The sequence below is a fragment of the Panicum virgatum genome, chromosome 8K (assembly GCF_016808335.1).
Source record: "Panicum virgatum strain AP13 chromosome 8K, P.virgatum_v5, whole genome shotgun sequence".
NCBI classification, from domain to species: domain Eukaryota; kingdom Viridiplantae; phylum Streptophyta; class Magnoliopsida; order Poales; family Poaceae; genus Panicum; species Panicum virgatum.
The window spans coordinates 18,306,721-18,325,233 of record NC_053143.1 but is presented as its reverse complement, the minus strand read 5'-3'; the positions used below and the strand labels follow the sequence as shown (position 1 = coordinate 18,325,233).

At 42.3% G+C, this 18,513-nt stretch overlaps 3 protein-coding genes across 3 annotated transcripts; all 3 read right to left on the bottom strand.

Annotated features, from left to right (window-relative positions):
• Window positions 1-480: 480 nt before the first annotated feature.
• On the bottom strand, window positions 481-2,883 carry LOC120644123. Its single transcript, XM_039920683.1, has 3 exons — window positions 2,852-2,883; window positions 2,656-2,766; window positions 481-1,218 (listed from the first exon to the last, which is right to left on the bottom strand). The coding sequence occupies exon 3, from the start codon at window positions 1,198-1,200 to the stop codon at window positions 727-729; it is 474 nt and encodes a 157-aa protein (XP_039776617.1). The 5' UTR covers window positions 1,201-1,218; window positions 2,656-2,766; window positions 2,852-2,883; the 3' UTR covers window positions 481-726.
• Window positions 2,884-11,506: 8,623 nt separating this feature from the next.
• LOC120646203 (formin-1-like) lies at window positions 11,507-12,443 on the bottom strand. Its single transcript, XM_039922887.1, has 2 exons — window positions 12,270-12,443; window positions 11,507-11,660 (listed from the first exon to the last, which is right to left on the bottom strand). Exons 1-2 carry the CDS (start codon window positions 12,369-12,371, stop codon window positions 11,538-11,540), a joined length of 225 nt encoding a protein of 74 aa, XP_039778821.1. The 5' UTR covers window positions 12,372-12,443; the 3' UTR covers window positions 11,507-11,537.
• A 793-nt stretch (window positions 12,444-13,236) lies between these two features.
• Window positions 13,237-13,916, bottom strand: LOC120645527. Its single transcript, XM_039922311.1, has 3 exons — window positions 13,885-13,916; window positions 13,545-13,761; window positions 13,237-13,455 (listed from the first exon to the last, which is right to left on the bottom strand). The coding sequence occupies exons 1-3, from the start codon at window positions 13,914-13,916 to the stop codon at window positions 13,237-13,239; spliced, it is 468 nt and encodes a 155-aa protein (XP_039778245.1).
• Between the last annotated feature and the right edge of the window lie 4,597 nt (window positions 13,917-18,513).

The window sequence follows — 18,513 nt, the reverse complement described above, 5'->3', positions numbered from 1 at the left end:
ACTAGCAGAGCAATTAACGCAAGGGCCTAATTAAAACAAGGGCACCATATAGGTCCATGCATGAACTAGCAGAGCAATTAAAGCAAGGGCCTAGGTGGGAAAGAGGCATTAATTAAGTTCCATATCCTCAAGATTATTTAACGCAAACAAGAATCAAAACAGTGTTAATTCCAGGGCCTTGTTTGGATGATTTCGGGTAAATTTACCTCAAGATAAATGTTTTACTCCTACCATTTACCCCTAATAGTTTTACCCCATAAATGTGTTTGGATTAGGGGTAAATGTGATTGGGGATAACGTTTAATGTTCAATAGGTAGCTAGGCTTGGTAGGATAGCCATAAGATAGAGCCATACAATAATTGCCCTATTTTTTGTGGGATCTAGCCAAGTTTTACCTAAAGAGGGGTAAAAGAAATTTGGGGTAAAACATTGACCTCAACTCCTTTTACCCTCATTGTTTGGATGTTAAAAGTAAAAAGTACCTTTTTTTACCCTTTTTACTCCATTTACCCCTCCATCCAAACAGACCCAGGCAATTTTTCTCCCTCTTCTAAAGTGCCCCATAAGCTAGCACGCACTGTATTATTATATATGCTAAAAATGTTTCTCTAATACAACAGGCAACACATTCCTTGCGCCTTCAAAGATATGTTCCTCATAATATAACCCATGTCGTAGTTGCCGGCCGTGATGAAGAGCCAAGGGTTGCAGTGCGGCCCTAGCTCCTACAAGAACCCGAGAGCAGCCTCAACTGTTTCGTAGTCGGGTAAGCAGATGCGGTCTAGAGGAATCCGCAAATAATCGACCATGTACAAGCCATTCAGAAGGGTGGCTTCGCCGACCACCTCGCCGCCAAGCCTCTCCTTCACCACGCACCCCCCGTTCTTGATAAACAAGACGTCGTAATCCATTGCAGAAAGCTGCCCGATAGACACGGCGTTAACTTTGAGCCCGGGCACGTATCTGACATCCGGAAGCGTGAGACTGGGGCGGGTTATGGATCCAAATCCCACTATGTCCATCGGATAAGCATTGCCCACCTTGAGGGTGTCATAGTACTGGAACAAGCTTTCTTGATCGAAGAGCAGAATGTTCCCTGTGAGATGATGAGAAGCTCCAGAGCTGATAATGAATGCATCTTTTGAATAGTAGGGTGAGCTCGTCGCCGTCAGATTTCTAGTGCTAGCATTGAGCTCCATGGTGCTAGCAAAAGGTCGCTGCACGCAGGAACAGGGATTAACAAGTCAACAGGCTTGTTCAACAAAAGATGCGAAGAATACATGGTGGAAATCAGCCGCAGTGCAAACTTAAATGGCTTATAAGCAATAATACAACAGCAGCCAATGCAAATCAACAATATTGTTGTGAATTGACTATGACGGAACCAGTCAACTCACAACACTAGATTAGCCATGTAGCCCGAACGGCAACAAGCAAGAACAATTTTCTGATGCCCTTTACTAGCTATGAAACTGTCACAATGAAAATGCTAACATACTGTATAATTAGTTTAGCATTATTTCATACTATTGACATGTGCTATAGTGGAGATGCCTAAAAAATAAAATAAAATGGGCTTCTCTCTGAACCACTGGCCGTCGACAAAGAGTACAGTCATATTCTAATTCACAAGAAACAGTGCATAATAAACAAAACTTCATCCTTCCTTTCACAAAATAAGAAACACTAAATTATTAACACCACACCGAAACAAAGGGAAACATTTTAGCAGTTACTCCTTTACCATTTTTTTTCTAGAAGATGCACAGTATAGGGGATCAGTAGGTCTAGTTTTATTTGGCCAGTATACACTCATATATCAATTTGTATGCACAAATCACTAGCTAAAGTAAGCATGCTCCAACAGAACGGGAGTTTCGCCAGTATATCGCTAGGGGCAGAAAATCTTGCAAATGGGTAATAAATAGATGGAAACCTAAGTGCTCAAATGAGAAACACTTAGCCACAGTGCAATAAAAGTTGCTTAATTGGTTTGAACAACAATAGAATAGCAGCCAAATCAAAATAATGCTCAATTGCGGAGCCATTTTTTGTGTAGTATTGATACCTAGCTCAAGCCAAAGGGACAAGCTTTGCAGCCAAAACAAGGAAGCCGTAGTATGATCAACGACCCTGTGAGAACATGAGCCAAGCAGACTAAACGTCCAACAAGAGAAATAGTTTTATGCCCTCCACTATGAACTCCGCATGAAACTTCATTATGTCGATCAAATTGTAAACATGCTGATATTTGATCAGTTCAGCATCCATTCATACTGGTCAATTGACATGTATAATGGACCCTACTTGAGAGGTCTATAAGAAAATCTAAGACGGATTATTTTTCCTTTCAGCCACCGGACACCGATCACCACATCAAAACAAAGGGAAATATTGTACATCATCTAAAAGCATAAAATCGTTGGATAATTACAATTTGCTTATCCTTGAACCATGGAATTTCTGCCTTCGTTTCGGATTTTCTAGGAGATGCACACCAGAAAAGGAGGATCAGAAGCTAGATCCATGGTCTGGTATACAGATTAAGCAAACTAGGAGGGACTTCCAGTGGGCCTAGCCTAGTAGTTGGGGGAGTAGTACTTTTCCATGGGGGAAATTAAGCAAACAAGGGAGCCGAAGAAGCAAAGACCAACCAGTGCAGGAGGAAAGATTTGTTGATGGATCGTGTTTCCCTGGTGGTGATGTGCTCGAGAGCACCTGATCTCCGATCCCCCTGTGCCTGGAGCTGCAAGCCTCTCGGACCCCTAGGGTGAAGATGAAATTCTCGTCACTCTTGCAAGCACCAAGTCAGATTGAAAGAGGAAAAGGGAAAGCTAGCTTCTCGCTTACCTCGCGTAGAAGCTTCTGGAAGGCGGTGTGCTCTGGAGAGGAGGAGGATTAGTTTGGTCTAGTAGAGGTGGTGGTGGTGGTGGTCAAGACGGGAGGAGGAAGATCGAGGAAGAAAATGTTGGTGTGCTCATAAATAAAAATTGGGGTTGGGATTTGGGAAGAGGGTCTATGTACATATTTGGTGACCCACCTGTCTGTCACTCCGGAGCACTGATAGATCTGTATCTATGGCACTGAAACAATGACGCTTTGCTCCGATGCAAGAAAAAAAAATGGTAATGCTTTGATTCTTTTCTGCCTGATCATATACCCATTTTTTATCTTGAGCCCCCTTTTGAAAATCTTCATGTGTAAAGAAAAACAAAAATATCATAGAATTGTTAGTTAGATTAAAAGTGGCCATTAGTTTTGCTACTCCATATAGAATTAGGTATTACTTTTCGTCTATAAGAGTAGCTAGGTGGTCGTAGCAAAAATTAGTTAGATTAGCATCAACCCCTTTAGAACAGCCCAACTAATCTATTAAGGAATTAATCAGGCAAATCCTTAGGTTATTTGTCCATCCCCAGCAAGGGTGTTGATGCTCGGGTTCAACAGAAACTGTGCCCGGGGGGAGGTAATATAGAAGCAGGCATACCGCCGTCGGTTCTCTGATCATGAATCCAGTCCAGATTTTTTTTCCTCATTTTAATAGTAGAGTACCACACTGCAGCTGTGTTTACATCCGTAAAATGGTGGTAAAAAAAGTCACATCGGACATTGTGGCACACTGTAGTATTTTTCGTTTGTTTGTGATAATTGTTGTCCTACTATGATCTAATTAGGCTCAAAAGATTCGTCTCGTCGTGTACATCAAAACTATGCAATTAGTTTTTTTATTTATCTACATTTAATGCTCCATGCATGAGGCAAAAGATTTGATGTGATAAGTAAATAGTGAAGTTTGGAGAGAGAAATTTTGGAACTAAACACAGCCTGCATTGAATTATGTCCTGCAGTAGGGCCACATGTACACTAAACTGATTTTCAATTGATTAAACTTTTTTACAAGTTTTTGTCACCCTATACTGTTAATCACCCTCTGGAAAGATAAGAAGCAATGAAGAGATGTGGATGAATGTATATAAGTTCTAGATTTATCTATCTGTACGAGCCGGTGACGTCAGCCTGTTCGTAATGTCAATAAAGGGCTGGATTCCTTCATGTCAACTACCCCATTTTTTTATTTTTTTGCAATGAATATATATGTATCATATTGGATGATCCACAACAAGTGGTGAGAGATATTATTATCTGAGGATCACCACAAGTACTGAAAAAACAAAGGAATCAGAGCTGGTCCGTCAAACGAAATGTACATCCAAATATCATTCCAGAAGGCCAGATGTATATCCAGTGCCCCAATTTTAAATTCGTTTGTCTTTATATAAACCCCGCCAAAATAGAGAAGCCCAGGTCATGACCAGATGACTACAAGATTGTGTGTACCTAAAAGCAGAGATATCCCGTGCCTCTCTCTCTACCATGCTCTTCTTCCGCAAAAGGGGACTAATAAGAAATTTGCATTGGGTGTTGTAGTAATGTCAAGTTGTCAACCCAGTCGTTTTCTCTTGTACATTCCAATTCAATCAGTTTTCCCGAAAAATTTCCTGGAAGGATCTGTCGCGGGGCGGTACGGTGCGCCAAAGGCTCGCTCGATCATGTGTCTTGATGATTATTGGACATGGCATCGATTTATGTATATCTGAGAATTGGATACGCGTGAGACGTTGTTATCGGCTGGCACGTACGCGTTTTGCAGTGTGACAAGTAGACCATGGCGTTTGGTGTTTATCCCATCTGCTGTGGCTGAAGATTCCCTCATATTTTATATTACACACGGTTTAGCAGCGAAGCGTTTTTGTACTCTCAAAGTCAAAGTCAATTCAGAGCTGAGCTATGCTTTTTGCCTAGATAAATGGACGGGGGACCAAGGGAATGGATCGCTGAAGGGGGAATATACTATGTGAATCAGAGAGGCTGGGAGCGACCCAAGCCGCCACACATCTCTAGTTCCAGGTTGCAGAAAATTCGTGTCAATTTGATTTTGTTTATACGAAAATCTATTGTGTAATCCGCGTCGTTTTAATTTTGTAGACTGAGTTTATTGTTTCCGGTGATTTATGCAACTGTTACCTCATGCATCATGGAGTAGTGACCGAATAGAAGGTGTATCGGCTCTGGCTTGAATTTTTTCAAACCTTGTCAGCTAGCATTAATGGATCGAACCATATTTCAGAAGGTTGCAGAATAATTTTTGTTCATATCTTGGTTCTTAAGTACCACCAGATATGATTATATATCTTGCTTCCCAGTCAGCGGCCCTAATAAGCTAGTTTCCAGCAGGTGTTTAAAATTGATATATAAGGGCGTCAGTTGATTTTGTCTGCAACTACCCAGTCCTATCCAGATTTTTTTTAAAATAGTGGAAGAAAATTCCGACTTCGACCTTCTCAAAATAAAGGAATCAATCCTCACTTATTACAAAAGAAGGCTAAACACTACCCAGACCACGTAGTTGAATTTAACAAAAGCTCCAACTTAAACACAAATTTATAAATGAAGAGAGCCATCCATGGAAGTAAAGAAGTGCAAAACCATTATCTCCAAAGTACGGCATGCCTCCATAAAATATTGTTGGGCTTCATGTTGCTGCAAGCCTGCATTATATTTGAGCCTAGAAAAGGAGCCAACAATAAGGCTCCTGAATAGAACATGAAAAAAAGTTTATGCTGGTTCTTATCAAAAACAAATTTCTCGTTAGCCATATATATAGCCCAACAAAAAGCGGCTGCTCCTATCAATAAGCTTGTATTTGGCTTTTATCCCAGCCCCTTGCTTTACCCATAAATCAAACATGTAATTCATCGAAGTTGCATTGGTGCTGCAATAATATAAGGTAATGACTCTGTTACGGACGGCCGTATTTTCGTCCATTCACGCGGCCGCTTTCCATCCACCGTTCCAGCTGCATTAAATGGCGGAAGGTGCTACCTACTGGTCCCACATTTCAGAAAGACAGAGCACGCGCCTTCTCGTTCATTCCTGCCCCTCTCTCTCTCTCTCTCTCTCTCTCTCTCTCTACGGTTTCTCTCTCGTCTCGCATCCACCGCGCCATTTCTGATTTTCTGGATCCACGCGGGTTTGGAGAGGGAGGCGAAGGAGGCACCTGTGGGATTGAAGCGGGGGAGGGGAATCGTAGAACCAAACCAAGGTGAGATGAATCCCCTTGCATGGAGACATTTTTCTCGCCAATTTTGATTTCGTTTTCACCTTTTGTTTTGGCAGAAGTCATTTGCATGCGCTTCCAGAATCCAGCGATTTCATCCGTTGATCTTGGGAGAGGGCACTGGAAGCTGCAGATCTCGGATCCTCAGTTGCTGCTACGGCGCACTCCTCCCTCCTCCTTCCCGACCTCCGGGCGTCGTCGTCACCTTCCCGTAGCAGATCGGGCCAACTCCCTCGCCTGGCATCGGTGCCCTTGCTGGTTGCGGCCCCGCCGTAGCTGTCGCTCAGGTAAGGCTAGTTGAGTTGAGAACTTGAGATGCAGCATCTTCAATTCGTTATTTTAGTGCGACTGTTCTCTCGGATGCACCGTGAGGAAACCTAATTGCTTTGTCTGTTAGCTTGATTTGGCATGCTTCATTCATGTGAATTTAATTTGGACGAGCAGATCTCACTCACGGAGGTCTCAAGTCATGCGCAGGGAAATTGGGGGTGTGGGGGAGGGGGTGCAAATTTATTGATGAATGAACACATACTATTTCTAGGATGACCTCATTTTTTTCTATGTTTGTATGCATGATTCTGCAGTGAGACCCATGTATTTTGCAAATGGCAGTAGGGGGTGGGGAGAATTCATACCTGGTTGCTAGATTCAGTATAAAGAACATCATACCTAGTTGCTAGATTTTTTTTTTGGCTTCGGTCAGTCAATCGACATGATGGAAGCTTCTCAAATCATTTTTCTTAAGTCCAGAACTACAAGTACAGTGCGAAGAGCTTTTTTGAACTGTAGTACCTAGGCCCTGTTTGGATGGAGAGGTAAAAGGGGTAAAAGGGGTAAAAGTATCTACTTTTTACCTCAAACATCCAAACATGAGGTAAAACTTGTTGAGGTAAATGTTTTACCCCTCCTTTTTCCTTTACCCCTCTTTAGGTGTCAAATGGGGGTAAAATGACCAATTAAATGCTATTCTCCAACCATATTTGCCCCTAATCCAAACATCTTTATGGGGTAAAATTGTTGAGGGAAAATGATTGGAATAAAACATTTGCCTTGGGGCAAATTTACCCCTCCACATCCAAACACGGCCCTAGATGACTGCAAAGAAAAGGGGCCTCTAGATATAGTACCATTATATATTCTTGTTTCATTAAATACAGTAGAGGATAGATAACTAAGTTCAGGAGCTTAAGAGCTAGTGTGTTGATTTTTAGACATGCCTTTTTTCACCTGAACAAATGAGTAGCTTAACTGAATGATAGCCAAAGCAAGAGCTAGATAACTGAATGCTCTGTTGTTCTTTTTGTTTAGCTTTTTTACCCGTGAAATTGTTTAGCTGAACGGTTATTTCTGCTAGATTCTAGTAGTGATTTAACAGCTGCAATTTAGATGGAGTAGCAAAACTAATGGCCACATAGTATATCTTTTTTAATTATGTATAGCTGCAGAGTGCAGACAACACATTTGTGATTCACTTGAGAACCTGGTTAATGCTATTCAAATAACCATACCTGGTTACAATGACAAGCAATGTTCAAAAAGGCGCTGCACCATGAGGAGCGGCGAGCTCCGGCGATGGAGCTCGCGCGACTATGGGGAGCTCTACCATTTCTACTTATTAATTTTATGCTTTGTTGTTTTGGTGCTAGAGCTTGCTTACATAAAATCAGTGGTGCAACTGAACCAATAGTTAGAGGATTCATTTTGTTAGATAATCAGTAATCAGTAGGCAATATACCCTCTCAGATTCATTCTGTTGGCAACTATCACTGAATCATCAAGCAACTTATTTATTTTACTTTAGCATTTTTTTGCATTCTGATTATAGCATTTTTCAAGTATTTCTACTAGTTATTTGGATTTTCATGTATACAACTTATGCTAAATCATTATGCAAATTAATCTTACCAGCTAAGCACTTTTGTGGTTTTAGATAGGAGCTTATGCTAAACTAGCTAAAGCAGTTTATGTTTCATGCCTTAGCATTTTTTATGTTACATGCAAGCAGCTTAGGTGTTTTGCCCAGTGTACGACAGTAGAGTTGTTGACCAAATCTCTTCTACAATTGCTAAACCTGGTGTGTTATCATCATTTTGCCTACATATCCTAGGGTGCTTTCAACTAGATTATTTACCGATATTAGCTAAATTGTTGTCACCAGAAACTACATCATCAAAAACTGCAACTGTCTCTTGATTTGGAACATGCTCAATATCATGTATTGCTCCATCTCCAACTATTTCTGAGTGTAAATAGGGTGGATTTGCATCTTATTCATCTAGGAAATCATAACCAAATTCTGGTAGGAGCTCGATTAAATCCATTTTTAATCTTCTATATCCCCTGCGCAATCATTCAACAAGTCACAAATCTGATTAGACAGCAACAGCTACATGAGAGTTTTTTTTTGCATGCAACAAAAACAACTAAATATGAATCATCTAACAATGATGTACTGTTCAGCAGGCAAATCAATGGTCAAGGAAATACAATGCAAATCGTTGGGCAACTTTTACAACATTCTTTCTTCTCTAATTTCTCTATTTTTTGGTTTTTACATTGTAGGTCCCCAACCTGCAGGTGAGTTAAGTACAATGCATAAAGAAGATATGATGCGCATATGAACCAACTCAAGTAAACAAGTGCATATGCAGTGAGAGCAAGCTAAGTACATTTCTTGCGATAAATATGTACTTCATTGGTAATAATGTTGTTCTAGTAAGGCAAATTATGTAATTGTTTTAGGCAATAATATGGTTCTGAATTAGGTAATATTATGACCAGAAATTTAGAAAATAATGTGTTTGTGTATTAGCAAAAATAAGAGCATGAATTAGGTTATATAGAACAAATAATGTTTGTTACCGGAGGTATTCAGCATTCCTGATATTTTAGTTCTAATACTAACTGCACTTGCTATTCGTTTCAGCCATACAAAACAATGTTCGGACCTGAAACCTGATGTGCCTTTTTTCTGCCTGCAAGTTTTCTCATGGAATCAGCACTATAACATGCTCTTGAGCTTGGTGTTTGTTGAAACCTGATGTGCCTTTTTTCTGCCCGCAAGTTTCCTCATTGAATCAGCACCATAACATGCTCTTAAGCGTGGTGTTTGGTGGCCCTCAGTTCATCAGATTGTAATCGACAGTAGTTAGTTGTAGCTCAATGCAACCTCGATTTTGATTCATGAGACTAGCTTGGTAGCAGTTGTAATAGCTCTAATCTTTTAATTTGATCAGTACAAAAGTGTCGGCAATTTAGATGGGTTAAAATGCGTTTGTATATTATCTAATTTGCTTAGTGCTTTTCAAAGAATTGCTTATCGGAGAGTAAAAATGAGGTCTGTATATTTATTAGATGGGTTAAAATTCGTTTGTATATGATCTAATTTGCTTAGTGTTTTTTCAAAGAATTGCTTATCGGAGAGTAAAATGAGGTCTGTATATTTATTCTGTGTTTTTTGTTGTGCACATCATACAGTATTCTGTCAGAAAGCACAGAGTTTTAGCAAAAAAGGAAATCTGGTTAATATTTTTCTCATTACTACAAAAGCTGCAACATTAATTTGTTCCTATTAACAATTACAATTTTTTCTACAAGACTATACCATTCGGGCAACTTATTTCCCACAACTATCCAGATGAGTGTGACCAGTATCCAATAGGTCCCACTACTAGAAAAAAGGCCTTAGCTACCAGTTAGTAAGGGCCTTAGGTACCGGATTTTGAGCCGGTACCCCGAAATCGGGACCTTTGGCCTTTATCTTGGGCACCGGGTAAAGTAACCGGTGCCTAAGGCTCTCTTAGGTACCGCGTCAAGGTTCCACCCAGTACTAAAATATTCGCGCAAAATATTCATTGGCTGGGATTCCAACCTGCGACCTTTTGCCTCACGCGTTGTTCCTTTACCATCTCATTGAGAAGGAAATATTTTACTTTTCAAGTAACCCATAGATAAGCCTAAGGTACCGGTTGGAGGTACCACCTGATACTAATGTAAAAATTACCACTTGGTACCTATGGAGAGTCTTAGGTACCATTTGGTATTACCAACTGGTACCTAAGGCTCATCCATAGATTTCATTTACCCCAAAAATATCGATACGAAGATGAACCGATATCTATACCTTTGGCATATTTTCTAGTAGTGTCCACACGAGCGAGCAGGTGCCGCACGGCACAGCACTGCATCAGCCTCCGTTGACTCAGCTGTATAGAACATGTGTATGCGTCTGGTACTAATCTGCTTCCATACCAAATTAAACTAATCAGCATATTAATATGTTGTTAATTATATTGTATGCAAATCTAATAATTTCCTATACGCACACGTAGGCAAATCAACAAATTAAATGAGAATAATGCATGAGCCCTAAGCATAAAATCAAATGCGTATCAAACATCCATCAAAGGTCTAGAACATCAACAAAAAGTAAATGACGTGCCTAAGGTTATTAGTTATCAACTGTAAATCACATGACCGCGTATGCCGTACCTACCCAAATTAAACCATATTGTTTGAAATTAAAATGATCTACTACTAGTACCTAGTATGTGTGCACTGTAGATAGACTAACAGAAAGTAGTAGTCGAAGCGTGCCTCGACTAGATATATCAACACGGTGGCCGCCCACCCACCCACCATTTGGTCGCGTCCGTACGCCGGAGAGCGGTTCCCGGATGCAGAGCTACGCAGGCTAGCTGCAGCCTGCGGCCGGTACACTACCGGAATTTTCTAATTCGCCGTGTGCCCCAAGCACACGGCGAAGCCTAGTAAGTCTTCGCCGTCAGTAGCCGACGGTGAACCCCCGACGGCAGCGCCAGTCACGGCAGAGGCCTAGTTTGCCGTGTGTTATCTGTCGCACACACGGTGAATGTATCCAAGGGCACACGGCAAAAAAAAGGCCAGACGTCGTGACACCGCCGGCCTAACGGCGTGACGGAGAACTTCGCCGTGTGCCAGGAATCAGGCACATGACGAAATTTCCCACTTTGCCGTGTGCCCTTGGCTTTGGCACACGGCAAAGTATTTAGGTTCGCCGTGTGCCCCTTGGCTTTGGCACACGGCAAAGTATTTAGGTTCGTCGTGTGCCCCTGGCTTGGCACACGGCGAACTTGGTGTTCAGGGCTCGCCAAATGGTCACTTTGCCGTGTGCCTAGTCCCCGGCACACGGCAAAGTGACCAAACAAATCCTATTTTTTTAGTTTTTCACGTAAAAAAGACTCCATATCACAACATATATATCACAGGCATTACATATCATAACAAACATCACAGACATTATATATCACAACTAGCCACAAATAACATCAAACACATACAGAAGTCCAATGCAAAGTCCTGCAAGTTCACAAAATATCCAGAAGTTCACAAATATATATCCAGAAGTTCACAAGTCCATAAATATTGAAATAAACAAGTTTATGGCTGTGGTGGGTCGTCGAACGGTGGGGCGCCGCCGAACTGAGGCGGGAACAACTGCTGTGGGAGCGTCGGTGAGATGCCCGGCGACAATTCTGGCGTATTCGATGCCGCCGATAGATTCTGCAAAAAAAGTAAGACAGTAAATTACAGGTGAGACAAAAACCAAGTTCTCAAGTTATAATTCATGAGAGGAGATATGCTACACTCGTTTACTGAAATGCATTGGGACAAACAGAACAGAAGTTCAAACTTTCATTGAAATACCTGATTTCGAATTCATATGATAATGCATCTTGTAATTCGAGCTTGAAACTTCAGTTTCGAATTTGATTTGCATTACTAGATCGACCAAATTACCGCAAACGAATCCATGAACCTCTTCTATGAAGAAACCTTCGCCAATGACTTTATTTACAAATCAATTTCAACATTTCTATATGTAGTTTGGGATAGTTTAGCCAGTAATTTTTTTCAAAATGGAACCTACTTTAAATTTTCTTCGAACTCGGATATCCAAATGAAAACTCCAAATTGAAATTTAGACACACTAGCGCTATTGCAAACGCTTTCCATTTCGCTTACTTATTTTGCCAATAAATAGAGCACAAAGGATCAGATGTAGGTCCCCTAAATCGTTAAGTGAGTAATGTAAGTCACAATCTCTAAGTCTAAAGTTCTCTAAGTATCTAATACTTCAAAAAAAAACTAAAGGATTTTCAAGATACTCACCGGAGGAGTAGTAGGAGGAGGAGCCACAGGGAATTGCATGGCTGGGATGGGATTACCCATTTGGATAGAAAGACTTTGAATGTAGTTGTACATCTGGGCCATCTCGGCCGCCTGCTTCTGCTCGTTCTCTTGTCGTATCCTCCTCTCTTCGGCCAGTGCTGTCTCGTACGCCGCCTGTTGCGCTTGTATTCGGTGCTACAATAGTTCATGACAATGTTACAATGCAAAGCAAATACATGTACAAAACGAATGAACTATGAATAAATAAGAAATAACCTGAAGTTCCTAAACTTGGAGCTGCGACGCGGACAGCCGTGGGCTTATGGCCGTGCTCCTCGCTCGAATCTGGGAGAGGGTGAGAGTGCTGGCCGTGTCTACAAGGCCATCGCCAATGTAGTAGCGCCCATGTTTCTTGCCTCCTCCCACCCTCATAATGACTTCTCCATCAAAGGGCTGGGAGCTCGGATCCCAGTCTGGCCCATTGACCTGTCTTCCCATCTCTGTGTACACCTGGATACGACTGTGGACGGACGGGTTGCTGTACGCCGAGGGCGGGTCGTCAGGGTTGTAGGTGACGTTGGATGTCGCCTTGCCCTTGCGGGCCAGAGCCCATCCCACGAACGGGTTGCACTCCTGGCCTTCATGTGAGGACGACTGCGAAAAAGGAAGAAGTTGATTACAAATTATGCTGAATTGAATGTTAGATTAGAGAAATGAGTCTGTGTATTGTGTACCCATCTAGCCCTGTACTCGTCGTTGTTGAGGCTGCCTTGATGGTGCGCTGGACCTGGCATCAGCAATCGCCGTTGCCGGCCATTGTCGTGCAAAGCCTGCCACTCGGGGTCGAACCACTTGTCCACTATGCGCTCCCAGCACACGGTGTCATTACGACACGACCACGCAGGAACCTACACGTGATCAAATGCATGACATGTAAGAAAAGAGACATTTAACGATGTTTTTTATCTTATAATAAATTTAAACTTACCTGTAAATATTCCTCTCGGGTCAGCTTCAAATCCCTCGCCTCAGACTTCCCGATCTTCTGCTTTAGGAAATGTGCACAATAGTTGATGACGCACTGGACTTGCGCCTCATAATGCATGTCCTTCATGAGTTTAACGCATCGATTGTGAGCCACAATCGCCGCCCGCTCCTCGTATCCCTCATCACACCTGTAAAAATCCTGCATATAAAGACGATGGATCATGTCATCATTAACAAAATGTTCAATAAATGTGATGTATTCACCATTTTTTGCCGGGAAAAACTTACCCAGAGCTCGCCCTTTACCCGCTCCGCCTTGTTCTCAAAGGCTCTGCCGCTCCGATCCAACTGATCGTTGTTGGCGGCGATGTAGTGTTCCCACGTCCAGGCCGGCTCGTACCATCCTTGATAGTGGACCAGGCCTGGGAAGTGCTCCCTGCACAAAAGACCCAGGATGCCGTTGACCTTGTGTTTGTGAGCACCGCCACTGAGGACAATCCAACTCCTGCAAAAGTGATTAAGATAAAATATTAGTTTGTACCTTGATTTTCGAGTTAGGAAATGAAAAGGTAGTAATAACATGTCAACAGGTATCGGCCTATCTGGGAGTCGCGAGGGACCTCGCAACCAGACAGCCGTCGTAGAGGTATCCTCGGCCATGTCCTCCTCCTCAGACAACTCCCCCTCCTCCTCCTGCGCGTGCGCCTGCCACTCCTCCTCCTCCCGCTCCTGCTCCTGGTCCTGGGCAGGCTCCTCCTCCTCCTCCTCAGACGGCGGTACAGGCGAAGGCTTTCAACGCCTCCTGCCTCCACCCTTCCCTCCACCCCTCTTGGGTCCACCCTTCCCTTGACCCTTGCCTCGCCCCAACTCGGAACCCCTATCGGAGCCCTCACCAGCATCGAGTGTGGCATCATTCTTCTGTACAGTGAGGCGACCGATCGTTGAAGTCCGCCGCCCGGCATCTTTCTTCAATCACTTGCAATTAAAAATAGTAAACCAATCAGCACATATATACAAAACGATCTTATAAAGAGAAAAAAAAATAAATGCGACACATCCAGCCCAATCTTAACATCATCGTACCAGAGTTGTTGCTTGGGCATGGATGTGTCACATGGTTTCATGACAACCATGATAAGCATATCCATAGAACAGAAATAACACGCTTCGACTAACACTCATGCTCAAGCTCAAGGTCAATATATATAGCATATATCATCACAGGCAATATAATTTTCTATCCAAAATACTCTCCAGCGGTGGCGAGAGCGGCTAAGTGTTGCAAAGTTTGCCGTGTGCCAGATGCAGGACACACGACGAACAGTTCACTGTGTGCCAGATCTAGGACACACGGCGAATTTAGGAGGTCGCCGTGTGCCCTGGACCTGGGCACACGGCGAAGACACTATTTTGCCGTGTGCCATATACAGGGCACACGGCGAACATTTTTTTTAATTTTCAATTTCAAATGATTCTTTTACAAAATTAGAAATTACACGCAATATCAGCGATTTGCCGTGTGCCTAGGTTATGCTGATATGCCGTGTGCCTAGGTTATGACACACGGCAAACCTAATTTATTTTGTCCACATTTTGTTTTCCAAACATGTTTCACTAAATTTAACGAAATATACATTGCAAAGTATTATTAAATTAAATAAACATATCATATGAAGTGCTTATTTCAAAATTTTGTATTTTTTTATGCATGTATATCTCAATTTGAATATTTCCACTTTAATTCTAATAGTACTAAAAAATCAAAAAAGGGCAAACAAATTCAGAAAAATATCATGATTGCACATAAACTACTATTATGTGGTGTGTTACTCATAGAAATAGTTTAGAATCCAAATTATTACTTACAAATCGTTACACATACACACGTAACTAAAACCTTTCAAGGTATATGGATCTTTTGCGGAGAAACAGCAGTTTATAAGCAGCGTTTGTGAAACAAGTGAATAATCCAACCAAATTTTTACTAGAGACTCGATATATGATGACATGAGTTCATGACAATTTTCATAATTTTTAGTTCACGTTTCGATTTCATATAATTTGTAAACGATTATCCATAATATTTGTATTCATGGCCTTGCTTAGAGGATTCGACCAGTTCCTTTTATTTTGTCGTGTGCAAAAGGCTCAGCACACGGCGAACATTCTTCTTTGCCGTGTGCCTAGAAGCAACACACGGCAAACCCTTACGTTTGCCGTGTGCCTAACTCCAGCACACGGCAAAGGCGACGACGTCCACGGCCGTTGGGATCGGTTTAACGGGGCCATGACTTCGCCGTGTGCTACCCCAAGGCACACGACAAAGATGAAGGTTCGCCGTGTGCTGGGCTGTGGGCACACGGCGAATGCTGACGGCGTTGGGCTGCAGCGAACGGCCGTTAATGTGGAGCCCATTTCGCCGTGGGCTGTCTGATGGGCACACGGCGAAGTCTTGATTCGCCGTGTGTCGGGCCTGGTGCACACGACGAAGTCTCGATTCGCCGTGTGCTTTCTGTTCGCCGTGTGTTTAGTTCTCGGCACACGGCAAAAGTTCTGTTCACCGTGTGCCCGAAGAAAAGCACACGGCAAACATTGAGGCACACGGCGAACTCGCGGTTTCCGGTAGTGGTAGTAGTTAGAGCAAGTTTTATGATTTCGCCTTCCGCCGGCGACGAGAAAACGCCAGCTCACGCAAAAGGGTGGAGAGATGGTGATGAGACCCGCCATTCTTTAATGCGTTCCGTCAGCTGTAGCCAATAAAAATCTGGTGAATGGTGGGGGTCGCTGCACGTCGCCTGCTTGCGACGGCGCCTCACAACTCGCCCGGTTTATTCTCTCTCCTACTTTCTCTCTCTTACATTTTAGATTTAGTCCACTTTTCACCAGTTATAATACCTGCTCTTATAGCAACAACGGCGAGAATGCATCTATCCCACGGGTTTCCTGTGTGGTTTATAGCCGCCCCGCTAAGAACAAACAAGGTCTCGCTTGTCGAGGCAGACTAAAGCTGATATGAGGCTGAGAATCAAGTCAAGGACCACTACCTTTGCTGCATGATGAGTAGACTGCCTAACGCCTATTCGTCCGCGAATTCAAACAAATAACCATGCATGCATGTGTTATCGTGCCATGTCGGATGCTGCAAAGGTAATAGTATAATCACATGTACGGCAACTCGAATATATACTCCGATCCGGATTGAATGTGCTAGTGATCGTTAACAGGAATAAAGCATCACACAATAATGTGCTAGTGATCGTTAATTTCGTAATAAGCTGAACAATGTCTTCGATCCGGATTGAATGCAAACGTGCCAGGACTTCTATAATATCTGTCGCTGAAACTCTAAATGAAAAAGTATCACAAGAATAATGATCAATACGTGTAGTAAAATTAGTTGTTAAATACAGTACATAAACAATAAGATTATATGTATAGTAAACATTTGTAGGCAGATCACTAAAAGAAATGTCTTTACAAGATAAAAATTTTCAGATGCATCTGATAGCCTCGAATACTGTCTACTGGGATCATGGCAGTGAAAGAAGGAATGAAATGAGAGAAAAAACGAGGAAGAAGTTGATGGGAAGAAATGGTTGTTTTTGAAAACAGAAAGGCAACTTTTTGTACCATAAATTCCCGTCTCTTTGATGGTGGGGCCAAGCCTTAATTGGGCCCACGACTGAAAAGAAACGAAAAGGGGCAAAATGATAATTTGTGACGTAAATCTCGTCGAGGTAGAAAATTATATCAGCACTTTTTGTCTCTGTGAGGGGGTTTTGTTAAGGGGCTAGTGGCCGACATCTTCTCTCTCCTCGACCAATAAGGGAGGAGGCCAGGCCTTGGTTATTAGCTTTCCCCTTGTCACACTCTCCATATTCCCCTGTTTAAAAGGGGTTAGGCCCTCCACAGTGTAGTGCTAAAGTGATGCTTGAAAGCACTTCTTGCATTTTGGGCATCACTCTTACCATTGCTCCAACACTGCGGCACCCGATGCCTGATAAAAATTTTAATTTCTGGCTTCGGTGAAAGAACATGCACCGATGCTTGCTTATTAAAGTATACTTCATGTGTTTGGAGGGAAGGAGAGAAGAGATGAGTTTGGAATTTTTAATTCTATTTGGTTTCCAGATATAGGAAGTGAGTGATGCTACACACTACGGCCTGCAAGCAAAACAGGCACCACTCGTGACATGACATTTCAAGCATCACTAGTGAAGCTACCCACTGTGGAAGGCCTAGGAGGACAGTACATGAGGCTGGAGAATTCTAGCCTTAATCCTTCTTAATTAGAGAAGGATCGCTTCCTTGTACTACCTGGTTACCTTCTTAAGTCATTTGGCTACTAAAGATGCAATAAATCTGATCATCTGTTTCAAACTAATACTAGATGATTGTCCCTATACAAACTCATTGTGTTTAGAACTGTTAGAACTGACTCTCAAATTCCTATTGAATGCCATCTAAATTAAATATTATGATGCGCACCACCCAAACAAAGAAGGATCTTTTTGTATCTTATGTCTACAGTTTCTTTCTGTCCCACCAACCGAATACTCCACTATGTAGTTGTGAGCAATGGACCCGTCCGACCAGTAGCCAGGCCACAGCCGAACAGGGTTGTGTGAGAAACATGTGACGTGATGGATCATGGATCATGACTTTTGGGCGCCCCTGTTTTGGCGTCAGGTCGGGTGGCCTGGCCCAAGCCGGGGTTAGCTATTGCAATGGTGCCAAGCTACGGTGGGCGGCCGGGCGGAAGCGGCCGGCATCTCGAGGAGAGCTCGCAGCGCGTGGGTGGGTGGTAACGACAGACTCTGTATTAATTAATATATACTAAACTGTCACATGAATAATGTCACTCTCCAAATGACTTGGCTGCCACATAAAAATAATGGCCATATGCTCGCTGAAAATAAGGTCGAATATGTATGGTGTGGAGTTTTCTAAATGACTGATGCAATGTTTCCCATGAAGTAAATATCTATGAAATATCATGCGATACTAATTACTTACTATATATGGATAATTGCTTAGTCGTTATACATTCCTTAAACACGCGTAGTTGTCTATAGGTTTAAATAGTAATCCTCGCCAAGGGAGTTTTTTTAATTGGCTTCAGAACTGGTTTATTCGTTATCGTAATGGGAATTATTGTTATTCTTGCAAAAAAATGGAATCTTTAACTTCATTATTTCATGCAAAAAATGGAATCTTTAACTTCATTATTTCATGCAATTGATTAGTATGCATTGCA